The sequence below is a fragment of the Clinocottus analis genome, unplaced genomic scaffold (genome assembly GCF_023055335.1).
Source record: "Clinocottus analis isolate CAN_PGR_092001 unplaced genomic scaffold, fCliAna1.0.p SCAF_13, whole genome shotgun sequence".
NCBI classification, from domain to species: domain Eukaryota; kingdom Metazoa; phylum Chordata; class Actinopteri; order Perciformes; family Cottidae; genus Clinocottus; species Clinocottus analis.
The window spans coordinates 16,580,001-16,602,500 of NW_027175854.1; the positions used below are offsets into that span (position 1 = coordinate 16,580,001).

Below are 22,500 nucleotides of genomic sequence, written 5' to 3' on the forward strand. Positions count from 1 at the left end.
CACCGGCCTCTGTCCTGCCGAAATAAAACGGCCATATATTCCCAGATATTGGGAACGGTTTCTGTCGGGAGGAAACAGAATCTGGGTTGTTATTCCAGAGAGGGAGGAGGGAAGGAAGGGGGGGGGCTCGATCGGCATGCTTACAAAGAGGAATAATACACACTCACACACACTTACACACACACACATTCACAGGGAGGGTTTCTTTCTTGGCTGATTGCACCCCAGCCTGGAATTTGCTGGAAAAATAGAGCCAAGAAGTGATAAATAAAAGATGTAATCTCCCCACGTGTGGGCTGTACAGGAGGAGGGAGGGTTTTTCTCGCAGCAGACCTTGAGGAAATGAATTGGCACACATTTGCCGTGGACCCCCCTTAGTACTCCACAACAAACCCTCACTGCTAATCAGTGCGCGGATAAAGGCGGCCATTTTTTCCTCTTCTCCGTACGAGAGCAAACACTGCAGCTTCTGGAGGTGAGACTTGAGGGCTACTTTCTCCCCCCGCTCGGTGCCAATATCATAGTTGGTGTGGATGTTATTGAGACTACCAAGACAGAGGAAATAACTGAAGTGTGCTGCTACTCCAACAACGCTCCAGGCCACGGCGATTTAATACCAAACAATAATAAAAGTGTCCAGAGCCGAATATTTTGACAAGGAATGTAATCGTTTCAGACATTTTTTAAAGCACAAATACTGCCGATAGTGTGACGGTTCTCGCTTCTCGTGTGAGAGTTTCCTGCTTTTTTGTTGTTGTATTACCTTTTTAGAGCAACTGTGTACAATAGTGGTTTTGGACTGTTGCTCAGACCAAAAATAACAACCAGGATATCACCGTGGGCTCTCGGACGAGCTTTTCTGATGTTTTATTTTCCTTAACGAAATATTTATCTCGTGCTTGTTAACATAAAAACAAAAATCAAAGACATTGAAAAAAAATGCAGGTTTTGCAGTTTTAAAATACTGCTGCAGTGGCAGTACAAAAGAGTTCTTCCTCCATAACTGGTCATTAATTGGCGCTATGCTTGCCATCAGTAATTTAATTGCCTTAAACATTTCACTGAGTCTCTAATTGTAAGTACCAAAGTCAAGGTTCTCGTGCCTATGAGGACCTTTACGGATCAATGCATGCAATTAGAGCAAATCAGCAGTTTTTTTAAAACTGTACATGCAGTCACTTTAGAACGTGCATGCGGTTGTACAACAAACTGGATCTTCTCCAAACGAAGCGGACGGACGGCTTTCTTTCGAGGCCAGTTCCACGTCCTCCATTATCTCTTTTTGTCTCCTTTTGCGGCTCGCAGTGGCAGACGAGCCGCTCGGCGGGTGAAGTCAGTTTGCAGTCGCGTTTCGTGCGGAGAAGCAGCTGAGAACACGAAAGCCTTTTGTCTCGTCCAGCTTGCACCCGGGATCATAAAGCAGAAACGCATCCTGTGTCTGTGTAAAACGGCAGCTTTCTACACAGATTTCTGGATTTATTACAGATATTTAAACCCAAACTAGTGCGTCCACACAGCATTTCATCATGAGACTTCCTGGAGCTTCTCCTTGAGTGTTGTGGTCACTAAAAAGAGGCCTCGCTTCTCATTCACAAACACTTTGGAGATCCCTCAAAAGAAAATGACACTTCTAAAGGTCAAAACTGGAGCTGAATCGAGAGTCTCTGCTCACGTCGACGTGCATGTCTGGGCTGAAGTATAGGCTTCGTGTATAGGCTGCATGTTAAAGTATAGGCTGCAGTGTTTACGTGTGCACCAGCATGGTTATCTGCAACCTCAAAATATGGACTGTGGGGGGGAAGAAAATGTGAGATGGAAGTGAACGAACGTGGTTGTGTTTCTATACATGTTGGGTAAACATGAGCTGTAATGTGTTTTTCTACCTGTCACCTGGTTATTAGGCCACGCGTAAGCTGCACGCAGTCCTCACCTCCACTGTCTTCTCTCTCTGATCTCATGTTCATGCGCGTCCAGCTGCAGCATCGGGTCAGAGGTCGTTCAGACATCAAGGCCGTCGGTATGCAGTGTTTGCCGTCGATGGGAAAGTACGATCCCCTCCGTCTTTCTCGCTCGTCTCGGAAATAAAGCAACTGCGCTCAGGCCAACAATTATTCTCATTATTGATTTATGACTAAAAATGTCCATCGCAGTTCCCTTAAAGCAGGTTGACGCGTTCAGTTGGCTTGTTTTGTCCAACAAACAGTGAAATACGTTCAATACTCCACTGGAGGACGAGAAAAAAACAATCAAATATTCACATTTGAGAAAGTGCAAGCTGTAATATTGTTGGCTTAAAGATGACTTTTATCTTATTGCACCAAAGTGTGACCGTTGGTAATTTGATTTCTCAGCGACCGGAACATGATATTCAGTTCAGATGTACTGTTATTTATTCATCTAAAAGAGAGGTAACAGCAGAACTTGTATGAAGAATCATCATGTTTTTTAAAGTTATCTCTGAGTACCAAAGGAATCCAGTGATGGTCGTCTCTTCACTCACGAGCTCGCTGCAAACAGGAAGTGCTAATACTGGTGACAGGATGGAAACAAAGAGGTGTTAAACAACCTTTATCTTTCTCCAGAGTGAAACCGCTTCAGATGAAGTCGTCATCTCAACTCATTAGCTCCTATTTACATCCCCCAAAACCCCCAATTGATGGGAATTGTAGTTCACAAACAAAGAGTATGCATTTTCTGTCCGCGAGAGATTTGTATCGGTGATTTATTTATTGAAATTGATGCACAGCCGGACCAATTGGAGCGCAGCTGCCATCTGAAGTGTTTTATTTTGACTGGGTTTACATCCACATCACTGAGACTCGGTCCTCGAGTCGGTCGCAGGCCTGCTGCTCCACAGACGGACTGCTGATGGTCGCATCTGTAGTTTTCAGTGCTCAGATGTTGGGTTTTGGTTCTGCGGGCCGTCGCCACACAGAGAAATCTCTCAAATACCTCAATCTAGAAGCGCTCCGGCAGAAGTCCTGCATTCAAAATCCCGCTCACAGGAAACGCTGCTACCAGCAAAGTGACACATATTGACTGAATATATGCAATATTATTTTATTATGACGACTATCCTGAAGAAGAAAGAGTTCTGATGCACATTTGTGTTGGTTTATTTTTCCTCATCTTTGCTTTTTTTTGGTCATATCAGACATTTTAACCTCTTTAAATGAAACAATACAAGAAGTTTAGAAGGGAAATGATCTTCAAGTGGAACTGAAAACGACTTAAGGAACCTGAAACTCGACTCTTGAGCTGCTAAATGCTCCGTAATGTTCAGCAGCTTGTCGCCAACTACTTCTAACTGCAGCGTGTCTCCGTCTGAAAGGAGAGAAGTTTCACCTTTTTTATCATAAAAATAATGATTATCGCCTCCTCAACTAAATCTCTGATATTGTGATACAGTACATATTTATACACTTGTCTGCTGAACTCAGCATATTGAACTAAACTTGAGCCAAGCATATCAAAGCACAAGTTAACACACACACATACACACACACACACACACACTGATGCATGCATAAAGCCTCAGGCCTTCATGTGTACACACTGATTACTGCCGGCTCGCTCTCATCTGCAATTTTATGAAGAATCAATGAGTCCGTGCACCTATTGAATGATGCAAAGCTTTGTAAGTATGCTGAGCTAGAGAGTGTGTGTCTGCACACACACACACACACACACGTGTATACACACACCACGCTCAGCCTTGCAGGTTGTTGATCAGCATTAATGGTGTATGCATAGCGCCCCCAATATGCTTCTGCTTTGCAAGATCAATTTTTATTGGCGCTGCGTCGGCCGCGCGCTCGGCTGCGTCTCGGAGACCGGTCGCCGGTGAAAAGCCGACATTTTTGACAAATGGTTTTTACACCGCAGTGACCGTACTCGTGTGAGATTAAGGGGCGGAGGCGTTGGGCGGTGAAGTCCACACAACTGGGTCAGCGTTTAGTTCTTCTGTCGTCGCCACGCGGCGTGTTTTCCAGGTAGCGAGGAGCGGAGCGACGGATATGGAAGACGCTTTATTCAATTATTTATTGGCTTATGCAGTTTAAAACATGCTTATTTTTTATTGGTTAGTCAGACTTGGAGGGAACAGGGGATATTTTTTATTTTCGTCAACAAATGACATCTTTTAAATCTCAGATTTCTGACACAATCGACCCACAGAGCCAGAGGTTATTTGTTTTAAAGGATGAATCATTTCCTAAAATAGCTGCTCTCTGTAATATCTCTCTACCAAACAAACAGTGTGTGTGTGTGTGTGTGAGGGGAAGGGGGGAGGAGGGGTCTATTTTCAGCGGTGGATGAATCCACATTCAGTGCTCTGGTGTGCTGATGGTGATGAAGGAACAACATTGAGGCCCACTGGGGTGTTTTTAATGGAGCTCTACGGCGCAGAGGAAGAAGAGATATCGGGCTAATTATGAGGAGGTTTCCATGGGATTCATTGACAAGATGAATAATACCGAATATTACCACCGTTATCCTTTTTCAGGTTGGTTAGCATTTAAAATGTGCTCATAATCTCTGGCCGCAGCTGCTCCAGACTGGTTTAGCTCTCTCTCCACATCCATCCACGTCTCCACGATCTGTATTCCTCTGCCGCGTCCCTTCATCATTAACCTTCAACCAGAGGGAGAGGAGCAGGGAGGAGGAGGAGGAGGAGGAGGAACTAGTTTACCTTCGTCTGCACTCAATAGTCCCCCCCCGTCTCTCTTTTTCATCTTACTTCTTGACTCTAAATATTGCTGCTCATATTTCCACGCTCCCCGACTGAATCCCCAAATGTTCCGGTTCACAGCGACCGCTCGATTAATTGAACTATTTTGAACCAATTTCATTGTTTTTCCCAACAAACATGCCAAAAATTCACATCTCATATGTGAATATTTGATCATTTTTATTTGTCCGACGTGACGATAAAGGTTTTTGGTTGACGGTCGAACAAAAACAAGAAATATGGATCCGTCATCCTGAGCCGATGGATATTCTGAAGTTTTTTCACTACTTTTGAGTGAAGGAACAACGATACTCTGTAGTTTCAGCCCTCGTGGAAAGCACCGGGGGTGGTTTGACCTCCTTAAATGATGCCAATTCAAGTCTGTGGATCAACTAATTGATTTGGTAGTTTCAGCTACAGATACCCTTTCATTCCTCCGGGAGAAAGCGGTGGAAGTGGTCTCTTTTTCTCTCTGGGCCGTCTGGGGAGTTTCACTCAACCCTCGCCTCTCTCTCTCTCGCTCTCTCTCGCTCTCTCTCTCTCTCTGCGAGTCAAAGCCGCCGCTGTCCTCGCCTCGCGGGAACGCCTCGCGGGGTTGGTCTCCGTCTCCGGAAGAGGAGCGCCCTTCGGACCTCCACGGCTCTGCAAACAGAGCGCTTTAAGCTAACAACAGGTGAAGTGCTTGGAGCGCTCGCTCTAGCGATGTTCTCTCGAGGCCGCGCGGTCTTCATCTTCTTTTTTTTATTCTCATGGAAAAGAGGCTGAAGCCGCAGAGAGGAGGAAATGAATGGACGCTTTGTTTGTGTGTGTGTGTGTGTGTGTGTGTGTGTGTGTGTGTGTGTGTGTGTGTGTGTGTGTGTGTGGAACGAGAGGCTCTTGTCTCTGCAGAGCAGGCGGCCCGCGGTGTGAACCAGAAGCTGCTGATGAGCACTGCTTACCTTTTTAATGGGAACTTAAAGGTGTCATCCATCAGAGGGCCGTTACCTTAACGCTTAGCGCCAGAGCGCGACTCATGAAGACCGATGGGCCTCCGCTCCGCTCCGTCTTCTCCTCGGACCTCCTCCTCCCCCCGAAACAAACTGACATTGAATATCATTTCCCTTTTTTCTAAAATTGTAATGACCCAATTATCAGTCATTAAGACCTGGAAATGAGTCAGCATGTTTCACACTTCCGGTTCCCTCGGCTCTTGGATCTTTTTAATGAATAAAAATGTCGAAGTATGATAACGGCTTGTTTGGCCTTCAAGATAATTTCCCCCTACGATCCGATGGAATTAACCACGGCGACTTTTTGTCGAGGGGAATCGCGGTGACGCTAACTTCCTGTTGCGGGTTACAAAGCCTCAGACACAATATTGACATTTCATCATCACCTTTTCGGAGTTAATATCGGGAACTTGTTTTGTTTGTTTGCACATCCGGCCGCCGCAGAGCGACGTGGTCGTTTTTTGTCGTGTTTGTGTTCAACTAAAGGTCCAATAGTTGTCGTCTTTTCGGTCAGTTTTGCAGAACAGCTCGATGGTTTCTCCCAAATATTTAAGGATGTGAAGGAACCGATGTTTTAACTAGCGTACGGTACATAACCAGCGCCGTGTCGGCTGGTTAAAAAAGAGCTAAAACTGCCCTCAGATGTCAGTCAAACGTCACAAAAAAAATCCAAATATGAGAACAGTCCATCTTCCTTTTTTGAGGTTAAACATTTGTGTTGTTTTGTATTTGTGGCCTCGAACAAAAGCCGGAGAAGTGGTATTGAAACCCTCCACGTGAACCTGCTCTGCCGGGTCGCTCTGCCTCGGCATCAAGCCGCCGGTCGGGGAGGGAAACCACCGACGCGTTTGCGTAGCCAAATTTACCAAAGCGGCCAGACGTGTGCGTCACGTAACGTAAACCCATTGACTGTCCCGGGACCTACAACCATCCACTTCCTGCGTTCCGCCTCTTCATCCTCCTGTCTGCTTTCAGTTTATTATTCTGCCTCGATGCATCCCTTTTTTTTGTCTTCTTCTCTCTCTTCTTCTTTCTCCTGCCGTCTGTAATAACAAGCGAATGATCTCGTTCTCCGGGTCCAGCTGAAGGCCTCTCCCCGACCTGCAGCATAGCTGCCTGACTCATAGACGCGTCGCCGCTCCGACAGATACAGCCTGTGGAAAATTGAGACGAGTAAAACCAGGTTTTTAAGGTGCATCCCGAAACTATTCCCTCTTGTGTTTGTTGCCTAATCTCTTCCGGGCGAACATCAGTTTCATCAGTTGATCGTCCTTGCAGCTGAAAGAATAATCATGTCACGCGTTAAAGTCACTTTAAAGTCAATATTATCGTCATCATTAGCAGATAAAAGCCTCGTGTTGTTCTCCATTTGTCTCCTTCCAGCTTCTCTTTTGTTTGGATTTGCTGCTTTTCTTTGTCTCGTGTAATAACAAGCCGACTTTCTTTGGAGGTTTTGAACATGAAGATAATAGATTTACACTATTTTGTGATATTTTATCGACCGCAGGACTTCAAAATCCAAAAGTGAATTAATTTAAGCATACAAATAAATAACCTGTAGCTTCTGCCTTCACAAGTTACAGCCTTTTAAGCTCTGTGATTGGATGTTTCTCTCAGAAATGCACCATGGGAGCCTCTGTTATGTCTGCTGTTGTTGTTATGTGCACAGACTTGTCGTTCTGAATTTTTGTGACGCAATATTTTTATACTTTGAGCTTATTCTTGAGATCAGTGTGTGACATGGTCTATGGGCATCCACAGTAATAACTTTGCAGTTCTTTTTGAAAAGCCTCCCCTTTAATACAGAGTTTTCTTGCAAATATTTGAATTCTCTCGCCTGTTATTTCCTCAGACGTCCTTCCAGAGCCACAGGAGACAAACGGCGTGTTTCATACATACAGGTGTACTTTGAGTGCCACTATAATGGAGGAAATAATCCGCAGATGGTTGGATAATGAAGATAATCGTCGGTTGCTGTCCTCATGATAACAATGTATTATTATATCAGCCTGACTATCGCTTTTTTTTTTTCCAAAACCAGTCGCTCCACTAGCATCACACACCTCGGATGCCACACAAGCTGCCACAGGCCCTGCGAAACGCAGCCGGCATGTTTCCGGGGGTATGCCCGGCATGCGCCTGCAAGTTGAGTCACTGTTTTCATCCGTTAAAGACGAGTAACGTCGTTACGGCGAGCGATGGAAACGGGATGCGCTCGGGAGGCGCGCATCGACCGGGCTTTAACGCGGTTAGCGAGCCGGCGGGGGGGAGCGGCGCCGGAGGACGATCGGAGGATCGTGTGCAGCTGCACGGCGAGTTGAGACGAGAAGCAGGGAGGAAAAAACGCTGAGGATGGAGTCCTGCATTCAAACTCCTACTTAAAGAACAGACGCGTAATGAGCGAAATGTACTCGACGCATCAGCAGGAAAAGTACTGATTGTGCAGTAACACGGGCTGTGATTCATGTATTATTCCCTATGACATTATATCAAAGGGTCACGGGAGGGGAGGGGTCGAGAGGGAAGTTCTGGTGCATCCATTTGTGAAAAATGTTGATTTAAACAAATGAATTAAATGTTGGAGCAACCACTTGGAAAGAAAAGTGTAATATCCTCCCCTGAACTGCAGTGTAGTACAAGTACATGAAGATATACTGAAGCTAAGTACCCCAACGGTGTACTTAAACTACATGGTTACTCTCATCATTGTGTTCCCCGGCAGAGAGAGAAAGCGCAAGATCAATATCTGCAGGTCTGAAGCGCTCGCTCGCTCGCTCGCTCAGAGGATGGATAGAAACCGACCAATCGCACGCTGGCAGCTGCACAGGAAGCCGCCTCCAGCTGGTGAACGAGGTGCGGCGAGGAGGAGAAGCGTCGGCTGGTTGGTTGGTTGAAGTCGCCCAGACGGGAGGAGATAAAAAAAAAAAAGTGAGGCCGACAGAAAACCCCCAAAATAACCCGAGAACACACAAAGAAAGAGACGATTGATTAGCGGCGGCGATTGCGGTGTTTATCTCGCGGGCCAGTCGCTCCTCCGTTCCCGTCAGTTTAACCCCAACAGAGCGAGCAGGTCGAGGGTGTGGAGCTCTGGTTTGATCCACCGCCGTGATACCATGTGGCCTGCATCCTGTTTTGACAACGGCGGCCCCTCCTCTTCCTCCTCTTCCTCCTCCTCTGTGACGCCGCGAAGGAAAGTATTCTTTCCTCCTGCAGACGTTGTGACGTCACGCCGACAGTTAAAACGGTTTCTCTCCGCCGGCTCCACACAAAGACAAGCCCCGATAATGCCGTCGGGCTAGTTGTTCAGCACACGTGCATGCAGGACGTGTGTGTGCACGTGTGTGTGGGTGTGTGTTGTTCAGCACACACACACACACACACACACACACGCGTGCACTGGATTCGACAAAAGCCTGGATTGTTGTCGGTTCTCTTAAGCTGGTTTTAAAGTAAGCTGAAGTGTTGGGATTAGTCACACGAGGTGGATCTCGGTGAAAGACGATTAATCAATTATCTTTTTAGCGATTTAATCATTTTAGCTAAATGTCCGACTCTGCTTCGACCGCGCGGTCCGGAGCCGCTGTCCTCGTGCAAAATGAGTCGCGTTTTCACACGTTAGGATGATTTTAATGAGGGTAAATATTCCACGAGAAGGCCTGACATATTCTGCAAAAAATATTCTGATGTTTGTTTGATTTTTGCCTTGAAAAGAAGTCCAGATGGAATATGTCGTTCCTCTTCACACGGTTCAGGTTTATGTCGCGTCGCCCTCGATACAGAACATGCTGAAGTCGTCCAAAACCAGACTTTTGACGACATCTCGGCTGCTTTTCAGTCAAATATTCAACTTTTTCTCCACTTTCTTTGTGATTCTATCGCTACTTAACAGTAAAGCTGCACTGATTAGTCAATTTAGTTTGGACGTTTATTTCTCAAATATGAACTAACTGATAAAGGATTAATCATTTATTCACTCATTTACTCAGTAAGTTGCATGTTTTGGACCGTTTAATGGTTGTTTGATAGAATCAACAACAATCGGTCGTGAAAATCCTCTTCAAGAGCCGACTGTTTGTTCACAGTAACTCAAGCTAACATCAGCAGATCAAGTCCTCTCTCGGCGTGCAGAGAAGGATTAGTTGAAGGAGTCGCTTCAGGCCGACCACGACGTCCTGACTCAAAGTTTACTTTAAAGCGACGGCATTAAGGAAGTGAACCTTTTTTGTTGCTTCTCACTTTACGAGCTCGCTGGATTCGTGTGTGTGTGTGTGTGTGTGTGTGTGTGTGTGTGGAGATATGAAAATGTGCTGGCTTACTTACTGGAAGGGGTTGGGTTCAGTCACGTCTTTGTCTTTGGGTTATAAATGTTCCTCGAATTTTAGATTTTAAATTCAGATATGATTCATGTTTCTTGCAGTGTGTGTGTGTGTGTGTGGGTGCGTGTGTGTGTGTGTTTTTGTGTGTGTGTGTGTGTGTGTGTGTGTGTGTGTGTGTGTGTGTGTGTGTGTGTGTGTGTGTGTGTGCAGATGTATGCAGAATAGCATCCTGGACTTAGCTGGTGTCCTGCAGGGTTTTTCCGTCTTAGTCGTTATTATTTTGTACACAGAAACTATATTCCACCTCTGGTAATAAATGTAAACGCATCCACTCTTTCCCGGCGGTGCAACTGTGTGTGTGTGTGTGTGTGTGTGTGTGTGTGTGTGTGTGTGTGTGTGTGATGTGTTTTGCTGCCTCGTTGTCGGGTTATAATCTGAGGAGATGGTGAGTTGTGACCCAGAGGAGGGATGTTGTGTTGCACCGCCGGCGTTCAGGTTGCTCCGAGTCGACTTCTCTCAGACTCGCCGACGCTTTTGTTCCCTCGGAGTTCAGTGTGTTCGTCTTTTGTCGGCTTTACTGATGTCGTTCCCTTACTCCTCCTCTTCCTCCTCTCCTCCTCTTCCTCCTCTTCCCTCTCTCCTCCTCTTCCTCCTCTTCCTGGTTATTTCTGTCAGCATCTTTTAGCTGATGTGATCAAAGGCGTGGTGTAAATAATTGAGAGGATTGAGAATACTTTCAGCATCTTTCTCCTTTTTTTTATTTAATTTTTTTTACCAGAGCTATCAAAGGCACTTTTGCACAATAGATATATTCTTATATTTCTTTAATCACCATCTTGTAGCTGTTTTTTAAAGGTATAGTTCACCATTTTGGTCAATATTTGCTCTCTCGCTAAGAGATAGATGAGACGATTGATGCCACTCTGACGTCTGCATGGTGAACACCATGCCGGACGTAGTTAGCTTAGCTTAGCTTAGCATAATGGTTGGCAGGAAGCCACTGCAACAATTGTCCAGCACACATAAATTCTCAGTAAAAACATTTAGTTTACGATCATAAAGCTCACGTTTCGTATTGTATCAGACGGAAAAAACATGGCCCCCGATTGCGCTTTTATGCCGCCGATATGTGACGATCAATATCGGCAGATACGGATAGAAATAAATGCATCGTCATCAACCGTTATAATGAAGCATGATCATCCTCTTGGAGGAAGTTAATCGGCTCATAATTCATCCATTCATGTATAAAGATTGCCTTCAAACTACTGGATTTATTCTACTTTATCACCAAAACTACATTCAACATGTGAACACATCATCAGGATGCCATTTTATAATTGACCTTCACTCGGCACTCAGTTTCACGGAGCCTGAACGCATCATAATGTAACTGAACGGTTTGTTAGCGTCAATGCTCTCCTGCTGGTTCCACTTTTTCTTTCTTGTTTTGTAAATTCAAGCTCTAAGCTAAGCTAAGCTAAGCTAAAGGACCGACGGGAGAGCGGTAACTTTCCGCAGGAGCTCGTCAAACCGTTTCCTCTCACGAGCGCGACTTGGAAGGACATTCGCGTCACGATTTAATAAACGACAATCGGATCAACATGTAAGCAAAACGCTAAAAGCTTTTTATTTGATTCCGTTCGTGTCTTGGTGGGATTCCTGCGCTCATTAGCGGCGGCGGCGAGGGGTCTCTGTGGAGATCGGCCGTGTCTCTGGAGTGGGAACAAATGCATTTGGAGAGGAGCGGCTCCGGCCGGCCCTCAGAGGCTCAACAAATGACTTTCACCGAGCACATCGGGAACAGACGGCACTCAAACAAATGCTATTAAAAGAGGGAGAGGAGAAGAAAAAATCCTCTTTTGTCCCCTTTTTTTTATTCCGAAGCTTGTTGTGAAACCTCTGACGGCCGTTATTTATCTTAGCGAAGACGCATTGACGTAAATAAACGCTGGCAGATTGAATGTTTGTGCGTCCACGGAGGAGCCGCCTCCACCGGGAGCGTTAGCACGACGTGTACAAGTACACGATTCATGTACTTGTACTTTATACTTCTACTCCGCTACATCTCAAAGGGATAAATCAGTACTTTTAGTTACTAGCGATGCATAGTGGTTTAAAAACTCCTTATGTTTATTTAACGACTAAATAGTACATAATAGTTAAAAAGCAATCAGTAATATTATCAATACACTATTTATAATCGTAAAACTCTCGCGTGGAGTAGTTTTTTTGAGCGTTATGAGTACTTAAAGTTACTTAAAGATACTTTCATGCTTGTTTTTGAAGCCTTGTTGAGTGTTTTTTCAGTGTGGTATTAGTGCATTCACTGAACTGGTCTGTGTTTAAGCTACTGGCTGTTTGTCTGTGAGCTCATGTGTCCACACAGCGCGCTCACATGTTCTGCATCTGTCCATTAAAAGTCGAGGCCGACATGAGGGAAACTTCCCCGAGAGCTTCGGGCTCACTGAGTCAACACGGCTCCTTCTTTCTGGAAGAATCCTCTGACACGATAACGGGTTCAATAAGCCGACGAGGCTCCCTTCTTGTTTCAAGACCTTCTTTATATCTGAACGGATGTGTTCAGACGACCGCACAACACACGACGCACAACACACGACGCACAACAACGCGTACACAGCGTGAGGAACGAGAGGCCGGCGGCTTCTGACCTTCAAGTCCCCGAATAGATGAGCTTCATCGCGATTTCGTTGTACGATTACGCCGTGATTTAGTTTGACTATTTCATTCTCTCCTTCATTAATCTGTACAAATATCAATAATTCAACAGTGCAATACTGAATTTAATTCAGCTTTTATTGCTTTTTCAACAATTTGTCGATGTTTTTAACTTCAAACAGGTTGTTTCTTCCCAACAGTCAACTCCTGTAGTCACATGAAACACTAAACCAGTCAGATTACATTATTATTCTATTACAATACAAGGATTTTAATCTAAATGCTAAATATACTTTTGATGCCGTCAACAACAGCTGCAACTCTTAGTTGATCAACAGTTGTTTTTAGGCATTCGTGTGAAGACTTTTTGTGTAATTTTGTATATTTTAAGTTTTTCTCAGACAAAACAAGACATTTAAAGACGCCACCTTGAGTTTTTGGACATTTCAAACACCAAACAAATTGATTTGAGGCAAACAGAGTTGGTTTGTCAGGAGCATCCTTCACCAGCCGGTTATTGAGTTGTTTTTATATCAAAGAGTTTCTTCTGTTTGACTCTCGCCGGTCGCTGCAGGCCGGACGAAAAGGGGTCGGCGCGGTGGACCGGCGGCTTCTCGGGGAGTCGTTTTCTCTCTTCGCTTCTCTGACAGAAGCTGAGGAATTTCAGTCCGCTCCGTGGAGGAGGACTCCTTCCTCCGTGTTGTATTTCAGTGCACTTTGTTATTTCTACTGTTCAGTTTCGAAAAACGCGGAAGGGAGGAAAGGAGGGAGGAAAGGAGGAAAGGAGGCCGCCGGCTGGCTCGACTATTTTAAATAAAACATTTTTTTTTTTCTCTTTTAAATGCCAGGTGTGTTTATGGTCACGCAGACAAAGATGGGTGGGTGTGTGTGGGGGGTTGATTAATACGTTCATGCTTAAAGGAGCTGCTGGCGGTCGCTTAAGAGGGTCACAGATTGACCCAGTTAACACAAACCCTCATTGACCTCATTTGAAGCTCACACGGAGGTGCATCTTCAAGCTCCTTACCACACACACAGACACACAGACACACACACAGACACACACTCCCCCCCCCCCCCCCCCCACACACACACACTCCCCTCCCTGTCTCTTAGCACATCACCTTGTTAGCGGCTGACCGAAACTTGACCGGCCGGCTGTCGCTTACCCTCCTCTATATATATATATATATATATATATATATATATATATATATATATATATATATATATATATATATATATATATATATATATATATATATATATATATATATATATATATATATATATATATATATATATATTGATGCATAGATCCAATCGGTTCTCGTCTCTCTCTCTCTCTCTCTCTCTCTCTCTCGTGCTAGCATCACAGGAGTCGGTTACCAGCGTCGCCACCATTAACTCCTCTAAGTGTAACTGGAGGCTAATAACTGGTTTCAGATCAGCAGATGGTAATCAGCGCGCCGTGGCTATTGATTGGTTGTTTACTTCTCCTTCCTACACACACATACACCCTGCCACTGCATCTCCACGGGTGACGGATTAGATTCCCCCCATTGTTGCCACAAGTGTACACACACACACACTCACTCACACACACACACACACACCTTGGCTGAGAGGCTCTCACTTCCGCCTGACTGGCCGGCTTTGGAGGCTGAGCTGACTGAATGGCTGACTGGTGCGTGAAAGAGGGAGGAAGAGGGGGGGAGGAGGAGGAGGAGGAGGAGGTGGTGGTGTCTATCTGGCTTTTGTGCGCTGAGAGTCAAATGAAGGCTTTGGCCACATAGCTGAGAAATGACCCCCTGCAGCCACAGTTTTCCGCGGTCGACGTTGCTCGCAGCCTTGAAGGTCCCCGAGCTGAACCCTGTCGGGAGCTGAGACGCTGCTCTTTCACAGGCAACCCCCACGGAGACGCGCTCCTCACTTAATCCCATAGAGACGGCTTAAATTGATTACCTCGGGCTTAATTAGGAGTGAAGCGAAGGGAGCGGATTCAGAGCTATCTGTGGGTCTGATAAACTCAATGAATGTGTTTCTTCTAAAAGAAAAATTAAAAAAAGAAAGTTTTTTTATTCTGTGTCTTATGTTGCCTGCCACGGACAGTGATGTTTCTTAAATACAATCTACACCTGAAGTAGTGAGGTTGTCTCGATATTAGATTTCGCTAGAGGAGTTAGCGCGGTAACGTTTCATAGCTTAGCTTAGCTGCTAGCCGGGCCACAAAAGACTGAAACTAAGTAGTGGATATGTGCGGGACTCTTTCTTGTCCAGATGCGGCAACTTCCTGCCGGGCTAGCTGTTTCCCGCTGCTTCCAGTCTTTATGCTATGCTAAGCTAAGCTAACTGATCCCCTTGTTCCAGCGTCATGTTTAATGGATTTCTTCTTCTCATCCAATTATTTCCCGAGACATATATTTGTAAATGATTGTCATATTGCTGTGGATTACAGAAGAGAGTGACGTGCATGAGGGTTTCCCATCATTCTTTCGTACTTTTGAGATCGGTGTTGACTTGGAAATGGTCCAGTAAAGTCCTAAAATATGAGTCTTTGAACGCTGGTCTTCTGTAGCTGGCAGTGAAGGCGTTAAGTTTGGTTGCCACGCTTGTGCACAGAGCTGTATTATGCAAGCCGTGGAGCGCAGACATGGAGAGAGGAAGTGCATTACAGAATGCTGAGCTCAGGGCTTTGGCTAGCCGCCAAGCGCACACACACCCACACACTCACACACACACACACACACACACACACACACACACACACACACACACACACACACACACACACACACACACACACACACACACACTCAGCTGAGGGCATACCGATTTTTCCAGCAGCACAGCGCTCCTCCTCCTCCTCCTCTTCCTCGAGTCACACTCTCTCTTTCTGTTACGTCAGTAGTTCAGCTGTAGGCCAGGCATGACTGGGGCAGCATGCTTCTGTGTGTGTGCGTGTGTGCGTGTGTGTGTGAGAGAGTGTGAAAAGACAGGATGTGGATTTTGTGTGATCCAGCGTTTGTGCAGCAGCAGTAAAGAACAGACACATCGTTTTTCTTTTTCTATTTCTGTCCGAGTTCCTCTCTCCGATAGCGTCTCGCCTCTCTGCCACACAGACGAACGCCGACTACTGTTCTCAACAATCTTCCACCCAGCAGTGTGTGTGTGTGTGTGTGTGTGTGTGTGTGTGTGTCACAAAGTGGAAACCATACCTCACGGCTAATGTTCCAAGGTGAATAACACGGCGGCTACGCACCTGTTTTTATTTGAGCTCCTCGGCGTTAACCTTTTGGCTCAGTGCTTGTTGTTGGCTTTGAACCTCGCTTTACACCGTTTATCCTGTTCACATCTCTGAGAGGAGGACATTCGGTTCTCGCACTCTTTAAATATGAAAGGAAAAAGGGATCCCGTGTGAGTATCGTCGACGGGGAGCTGTGAGAGCAGAAACTGGTTTCCCACAGTGTGCAGACGTGTCTCATTGCAACTGGGAATGTCTTTGGAAACGATGTGGGAAAGATTTCTGTGGGTTTTTTTTTTGCATTTGTTTGAAATTGACAGGAAGTGGAGAGCGATGACGCGCAGCAGAAGTCTCGCGCTGAAATTGAACCGGTGACTTTGCAGTTGTGTGTTTTTCAAACTAATCGGACGCTTCATGTTGGATTTATTTATTTTTTTATATGAACTCACCAACTGGACTTATTTCTAACCCGAACTGTAACACAAACCAATGTTATTAAAGACATAAATGCATTGAGCCGCTTTCTCGATGTTACTTTAATGTTTGTAGGGTAAACATGCCGCCAGTGGTTTAGCGTAGCTTAGCATACAAACTGGAAGGAAACAGCAAGTCTGTTTTTAAGTAACTCTCACGGGTTAAATTGTTATTCATTGTTGTCGTCGTGGAAAAAGCTAAATGCTCTTTGTGGCGTCACAAAGTTACACGCAAATAAATTATTAACGCATTTTCACTATTGACCAGAGAATATGTTTAGACATGTTTCTACTTTGCGTGACCTCGTTTCTGAGTTTCTTTACAGGCTTTTGAAACATATGAAGAATGAAACGACAACATTTCTGTTGCAGAGTTTAAAGGGTTAACGTGAACAAAAGCAGAGTGAGAACAATTCAGACCATTTCTATCTTAGAAAAGCGGCGCTGAACCTGCGTTTAATGGATTCACTGCATCCAGGAAGATGCAGTTTGAATGTGCATCGGCTTCCAGGGGATTTGAACTCCCACACAGGCGGCACATTGGACGGAGCATTTACTTTGGATCAAAAATCCAATAACGCCGTCTGTCATCTGTCGGCGCGACGCAACAGAAGTACGTCTCGTGTGTCTGAGCGTCGTAAAGAACGACATGAAACTGAAACAGACCTTCACACTCTGAGTGACACACGCGGAGGATAAACCCCCACAGTTTACCAGCAGTTTAGCTTCTGACTCATCCGTTATCTGCTAGCCCGCTAACCAAGTCAGATACACACTCGTACACACTCGGATCGTGTACTTCTTGTCTCTGCAGAAGTATTTTGTTCCCACAGTTCTGTTCTATCTCATCTGGTTCGACACGACACTGTGTAGTCCGACAATTTACAAATCTGTTAGTCACGTGTTCGTGTTTTTAAGATGGCAAAATCCTCCTGCTCCTTTTTTTAAAAAGAGATTTAAATACCTGAGTTCCAAGAAGCAAGTTTAAGGTCAAATCCACGTTGAAATCTGCTCCTCCGGCTTTGTTTACATTGCCCCAAACTCACACGGAGACCTCCAGGTTTCAGCTTGTGAGCGGTTCGATGTACAAAAGCAGTTCTCTCTGGCCTTCGTCCGGAGGGGGAGGGGGTCCGGGTGGAGGGGAAAGCACTGGAGGTGTTGTGGAAGGGAAATTAAAAAGGAAATGAGAGTATTCGGTGGAGCTCTGCGCTCCCCTCCCCGTCCTCCAACTCGTCCGTCTCTCTCGGCTTCTTTTACTCCTTCCACCAGAGTCGGGTTGACGGGGAACATCGGGTTTCTGCGACAGAAATCCATCAGAAACAGATGCAAAGGTAGAAAAGTAGTACGTGTGAATGTCCTCTATAATCGTTTTTGGGCATTTAAAGGAACAGTGTGGCGTCTTGGCAGGAATGGAATATAATAGGAATGTAAAGTATTTTCATTTTGTGTCTGTGTGTGTGTGTGTGTGTGTAATCATCTGAGAATGGAGCAGGCCCATGTCATGTTTCTACAGAAGCCCAGAAGGGACAAACCAAACTCGGGCTCTAGTTAATGTCAACCTTCTAGGGGTGGGAATCACCAGAGGTCTCACGATACAATATCCTCACGATACTTCAGTCCCGATACGATATTATCGCGATACATTGAGTATTGCGATATAATGCGATTTATTACTCTTTTTTTTTTCAACCGCAAAACGTTTAGAATTAATTAAATAAAAGATCGATACTTGTCTTTCGTGTATCGATACAATATTGCCACGCAAAATATCGCGATACTATGCCGTATCGATTCCCCCCCGCCAACCTCCTCCTACAACCTTCACTTGTGGTTTCACTCGTCTTCTGTCGCGTCACGTGACTTCATGCTGTCGAGCTTTAAGATTTACACGTCCCACTCCACATCTAAGCCTTTCATCCTGGTCAGCTGGTCATATGTAGCTTCCTACTTTTCAAATTTTACATTTTTTATTAGTAGTTTTTGACCCTGTCGGTTCACAATGGCACATTTCTAGTGATGTTGATCAATGTGCATTGTCCCCGACAGACAATAGATACATAAATAAGTGAAATATTGACTACAAATTCAGCCGTATCTTAATAAAAAGTCGATTCCAGGCGACTGACGGTGGATGTTCTGTCGCTCCGCAGGGTTCCACCTCAGCGGCACCGTGAGGGAGCCGGCCACGGCCTCGGAGCCCGAGCTGGTCTGCAACGTCAGCGTCAGCTTCGACCGCTGCAAGATCACGGCGGTGACGTGCAGCTGCGGCAACAAGGACATCTTCTACTGCGCCCACGTGGTGGCGCTCTCGCTGTACCGGGTACGGAAGCCCGAGCAGGTCAAACTGCGGCTGCCCATCTCGGAGACCCTCTTCCAGATGAACCGGGACCAGCTGCAGAAGTTCGTCCAGTACCTGATCACGGTGCACCACACCGAGGTGCTGCCCACGGCGCAGAAGCTGGCCGACGAGATTCTGTCGCAGAACTCGGAGATCAACCAGGTTCACGGTGAGCGGAGAGGAGCGACGGAGGTTTTTAAACGAGCGAACAAAAAAAACAAAAAGCGAGTCTTGCTCCGGTGGTCCAGCTGGAGGCGGACGTCCTCGGAGACGACTCGGGGAAAACAAGCTGCTCAGGGAGAACGGGAGAGAACACACACACACACACACACACACACACACACGCACACTGTTGCACCGCCAGGAAAGAGTGGATGCGTTTACATTTATTACCAGAGGCGGAATATAGTTTCTGTGTACAAAATGATAACAACTTAGAGGGAAAAACCCTGCAGGACACAAGTTAAGTCCAGGATGCTATTCTGCATCCGTCTACACACACACACACACACACACACACACACACACACAGACACAGACACACACACACACACACACAACCACGCCTGCTGTATACGACAGTACAAGCCACAAGTGTCTCTTAAGTGAGCTTTGACCTCTGAGCCGACAGCTACCTTGAGGTCACAAATATCCTGAGACACACACACACACACTCACACACACACACACACACACACTGTTGCAACGCCAGGAAAGAATGGATTACATTTATTACCAGAGGCGGAATATAGTTTCTGTGTACAAAATAATAACGACTGAGAGGGAAAAACCCTGCAGGACACAAGTTAAGTCCAGGATGCTATTCTGCATCCGACTGCACACACACACACACACACACACACACACACACACACACACACACACACACACACACACACACACACACACACACACACACACACATGCATACACTTAAATGATGACTCAAATGCAAATAGGGAAAAGTTTGAGGGGACTCTTATGTGTCGCTATTTTGTGGATTACAGAAATGTTAAACGCTTATCAACAAAAATCCCTCAAATAATATTTAATAATATGTAAACAATTCTGTTTAGTTAGTTGTCAACTCTTAAATTTATAAACTGAATGCAACTATTTTGATACTTAATAAATTGGTTTGAGTCATTTTAACAATTAAGTATAACATTCATAGTGACTTTTTTTTTGTTTTTCTTCATTTCTATAATATAAATAATATTTTTAGGTGATGAACGCATTAATGCGTCAACAATAATTACAATCCAGCGATGTAATATTAGACAGAAATGGGCTGCTGTGCATGATTTGGTACATTTTGTATCTCTGAAGTATTAATATACGTTTCTACTTTTTCACGAGTAAGAGATCAGCGCGCGCCACTCCAAGCAGTAAACTAATAACTTTGAGCGCTGACGTCTCGCTGACTGGTCTTCTTTGTCGGGAGCAGGAGCTCCAGATCCGACGGCCGGCGCCAGCGTGGACGATGACAACTGCTGGCATCTGGACGAGGAGCAGGTTCAGGAACAGGTCAAGCTCTTCCTCTCCCAGGGCGGGTACCACGGCTCGGGGAAGCAGCTCAACTTACTGTTCAGCAAGGTAACAGACTCACACACACACACACACACACACACACACGTAGGCACGCACACGTCACCGGCGCTGTGCTGCCGTACGCTTACCCACAATGCACCCCGACGTCTCCGCAGGTGAGGGAGATGCTGAAGATGAGGGACTCCAACGGAGCTCGCATGTTGACGCTGATCACAGAGCAGTTCATGGGCGACCCGAGACTGGCGCTGTGGAGGCAACAGGGAACCACCATGACCGACAAGTACAGGCAGCTGTGGGACGAACTAGGTAACACACACACACAGACACACAGACACACACAGACATGCACACACAGCAGCATTTTAATCAAGGCAATTAAGTACAAATGGCACAGAAAACATATCTCTGGATCATTTGTTGCTTTTTTTTCTTTCATGTTTTATACAATTTTTAACTGAACTGTCGGAACAAAACAAAACATTTGAAGGCGTCCTCTTGAACTGGGGGAATAGTTAATAACCTCAGGTCTTTGTGGCATAAATCTTCAGTAAATATTATACATGTGTACATAACGAAGGGTTCTGAACTGTAGGAACGCCGTCGCTCTCAGTTGCAGGTTCGAGGTAAAACCGCTGATTCGATCGACTTCAGCTTATTTGCTTGTGATGTAAATCGACCAAAACTGTGATGCAACATGTAAAAGACGCCCCCCTAACACACACACACACACACACACACACACACACACACACACACACACACACACACACACACACACACACACACACACACACACACATTCTTGCTTTGCATTTCGTCACTCTTCACGTCTGACATAATTTTCTCGGCGCTCTGTTTTCCGTGGTCGTTGTTGTCCTTGAAGCAGTCTTAACAAAGAGACGGATGATAAAGCCTCTCTCTCTCTCTCTCCTTCTCTCTCTCTCTCTCTCTCTCTCTCTCTCTCTCTCTCTCCCTCTCTGTCTCTCTCCCTCTCCCTCTCTCTCCTCCCCTCCTCCTCTCCCCTCCCCCCATTCTCAGCCTCCCTCCTGCATTCTCTCCCCTCCCTCCATTTTTTTTCTTCTCACTTCACTTCCTTTCTTTTCTTCTCCCGTTTCATTTTGTCATCTTTCATCCCTCTATTCATCCCTCTAACGTGTCCATTGTTCCCGGTCCTCCTTCCTCTTCGTGTGTGTTCCTGTATCCAGTGTCTTCGCGTCTTCGGCCGACTAACAATGCCGGCGATCTCCGCTCGCGTTTGCACACTTTGATTTATTGTTCCAGCGATTTCTATGAAGCAGAAAAAAAACAAAGTACGGCTGCTCGGTTTAAAATGAAAAAAAAAAGACATTTGAGAGACGACACTTTGGACTTTTCTTTATTTTCTAAACCTTTTTATTATATTTAATATAAACCTGTCATACTTAATTAAGGAATCCTTCTCAACAGGTATTCAAAACATTTCAAACACCATTGTTGGGTATTCACCCTTAAAAATATGTAATTAGTAGTTTTTAGCACTTTAAATCCTAAAAATACTTTTGATAGGACTTTCTTTTCTTTCCTGAGAACCAGAAGAATACTAAATAGTATTTATTGAATGCAGTCGTGTGTATTTGTACCTGTTACACCTGAAAGCGAGGTGACAGATTAGCAAAAGTTTAATTAGTCAATAAAGCCGAACATCTTCATGGTTCCAGCTTCTGAAAACGAGAGAATTTTATGATTTTTGTCGACTCACAGTATCGTAATCTGAATATATTTCAGCTTTTTTAAACACGGAAACTGTGACGGACATGTTTCACTTTTTAGCGACAGAAAACGAAACCAAACGATAATGAAAGCTGCACAAAGTGCTTTATTAATTAAATGTTGGATTATTCAGCGTTATTTTAATGTTTCAAAGAGGGGAGAACGACTCCTTTTGTTGCGCGTTTAATGTTTTGTACACTACCAATGACCAGCAGTGTGTCTCTGCAGGATGAGAGTGCAGAGTGTGTGTGTGTGTGTGTTACATCTCCTGATGTTTAATGTGTGTGTGCAGGAGCCCTGTGGATGTGCATCGTGCTGAACCCTCACTACAAGCCCGAGCAGAAGGGTTTCTGGCTCCGGCAGCTTCGCAGGTGGAACGGCGTGGACGTCTGCCCCTTGGAGGACGGTAACCATGGCAGCGAGCTGACCAAT

At 45.3% G+C, this 22,500-nt stretch overlaps 1 protein-coding gene across 1 annotated transcript in view; it reads left to right on the forward strand.

Annotated features, from left to right (window-relative positions):
* Window positions 1–22,500, forward strand: part of zswim6 (zinc finger, SWIM-type containing 6) — a 37,735-nt gene that overhangs the window by 2,800 nt on the left and 12,435 nt on the right. Inside the window, exons 2-5 of the mRNA XM_068574553.1 lie at window positions 18,581–18,937; window positions 20,216–20,364; window positions 20,475–20,625; window positions 22,361–22,500. The exon at window positions 22,361–22,500 is cut by the window's right edge and continues 40 nt beyond it. Of these exons, the coding sequence (XP_068430654.1) occupies window positions 18,581–18,937; window positions 20,216–20,364; window positions 20,475–20,625; window positions 22,361–22,500 (797 nt within the window). The remainder of the gene's footprint in view (window positions 1–18,580; window positions 18,938–20,215; window positions 20,365–20,474; window positions 20,626–22,360) is intronic.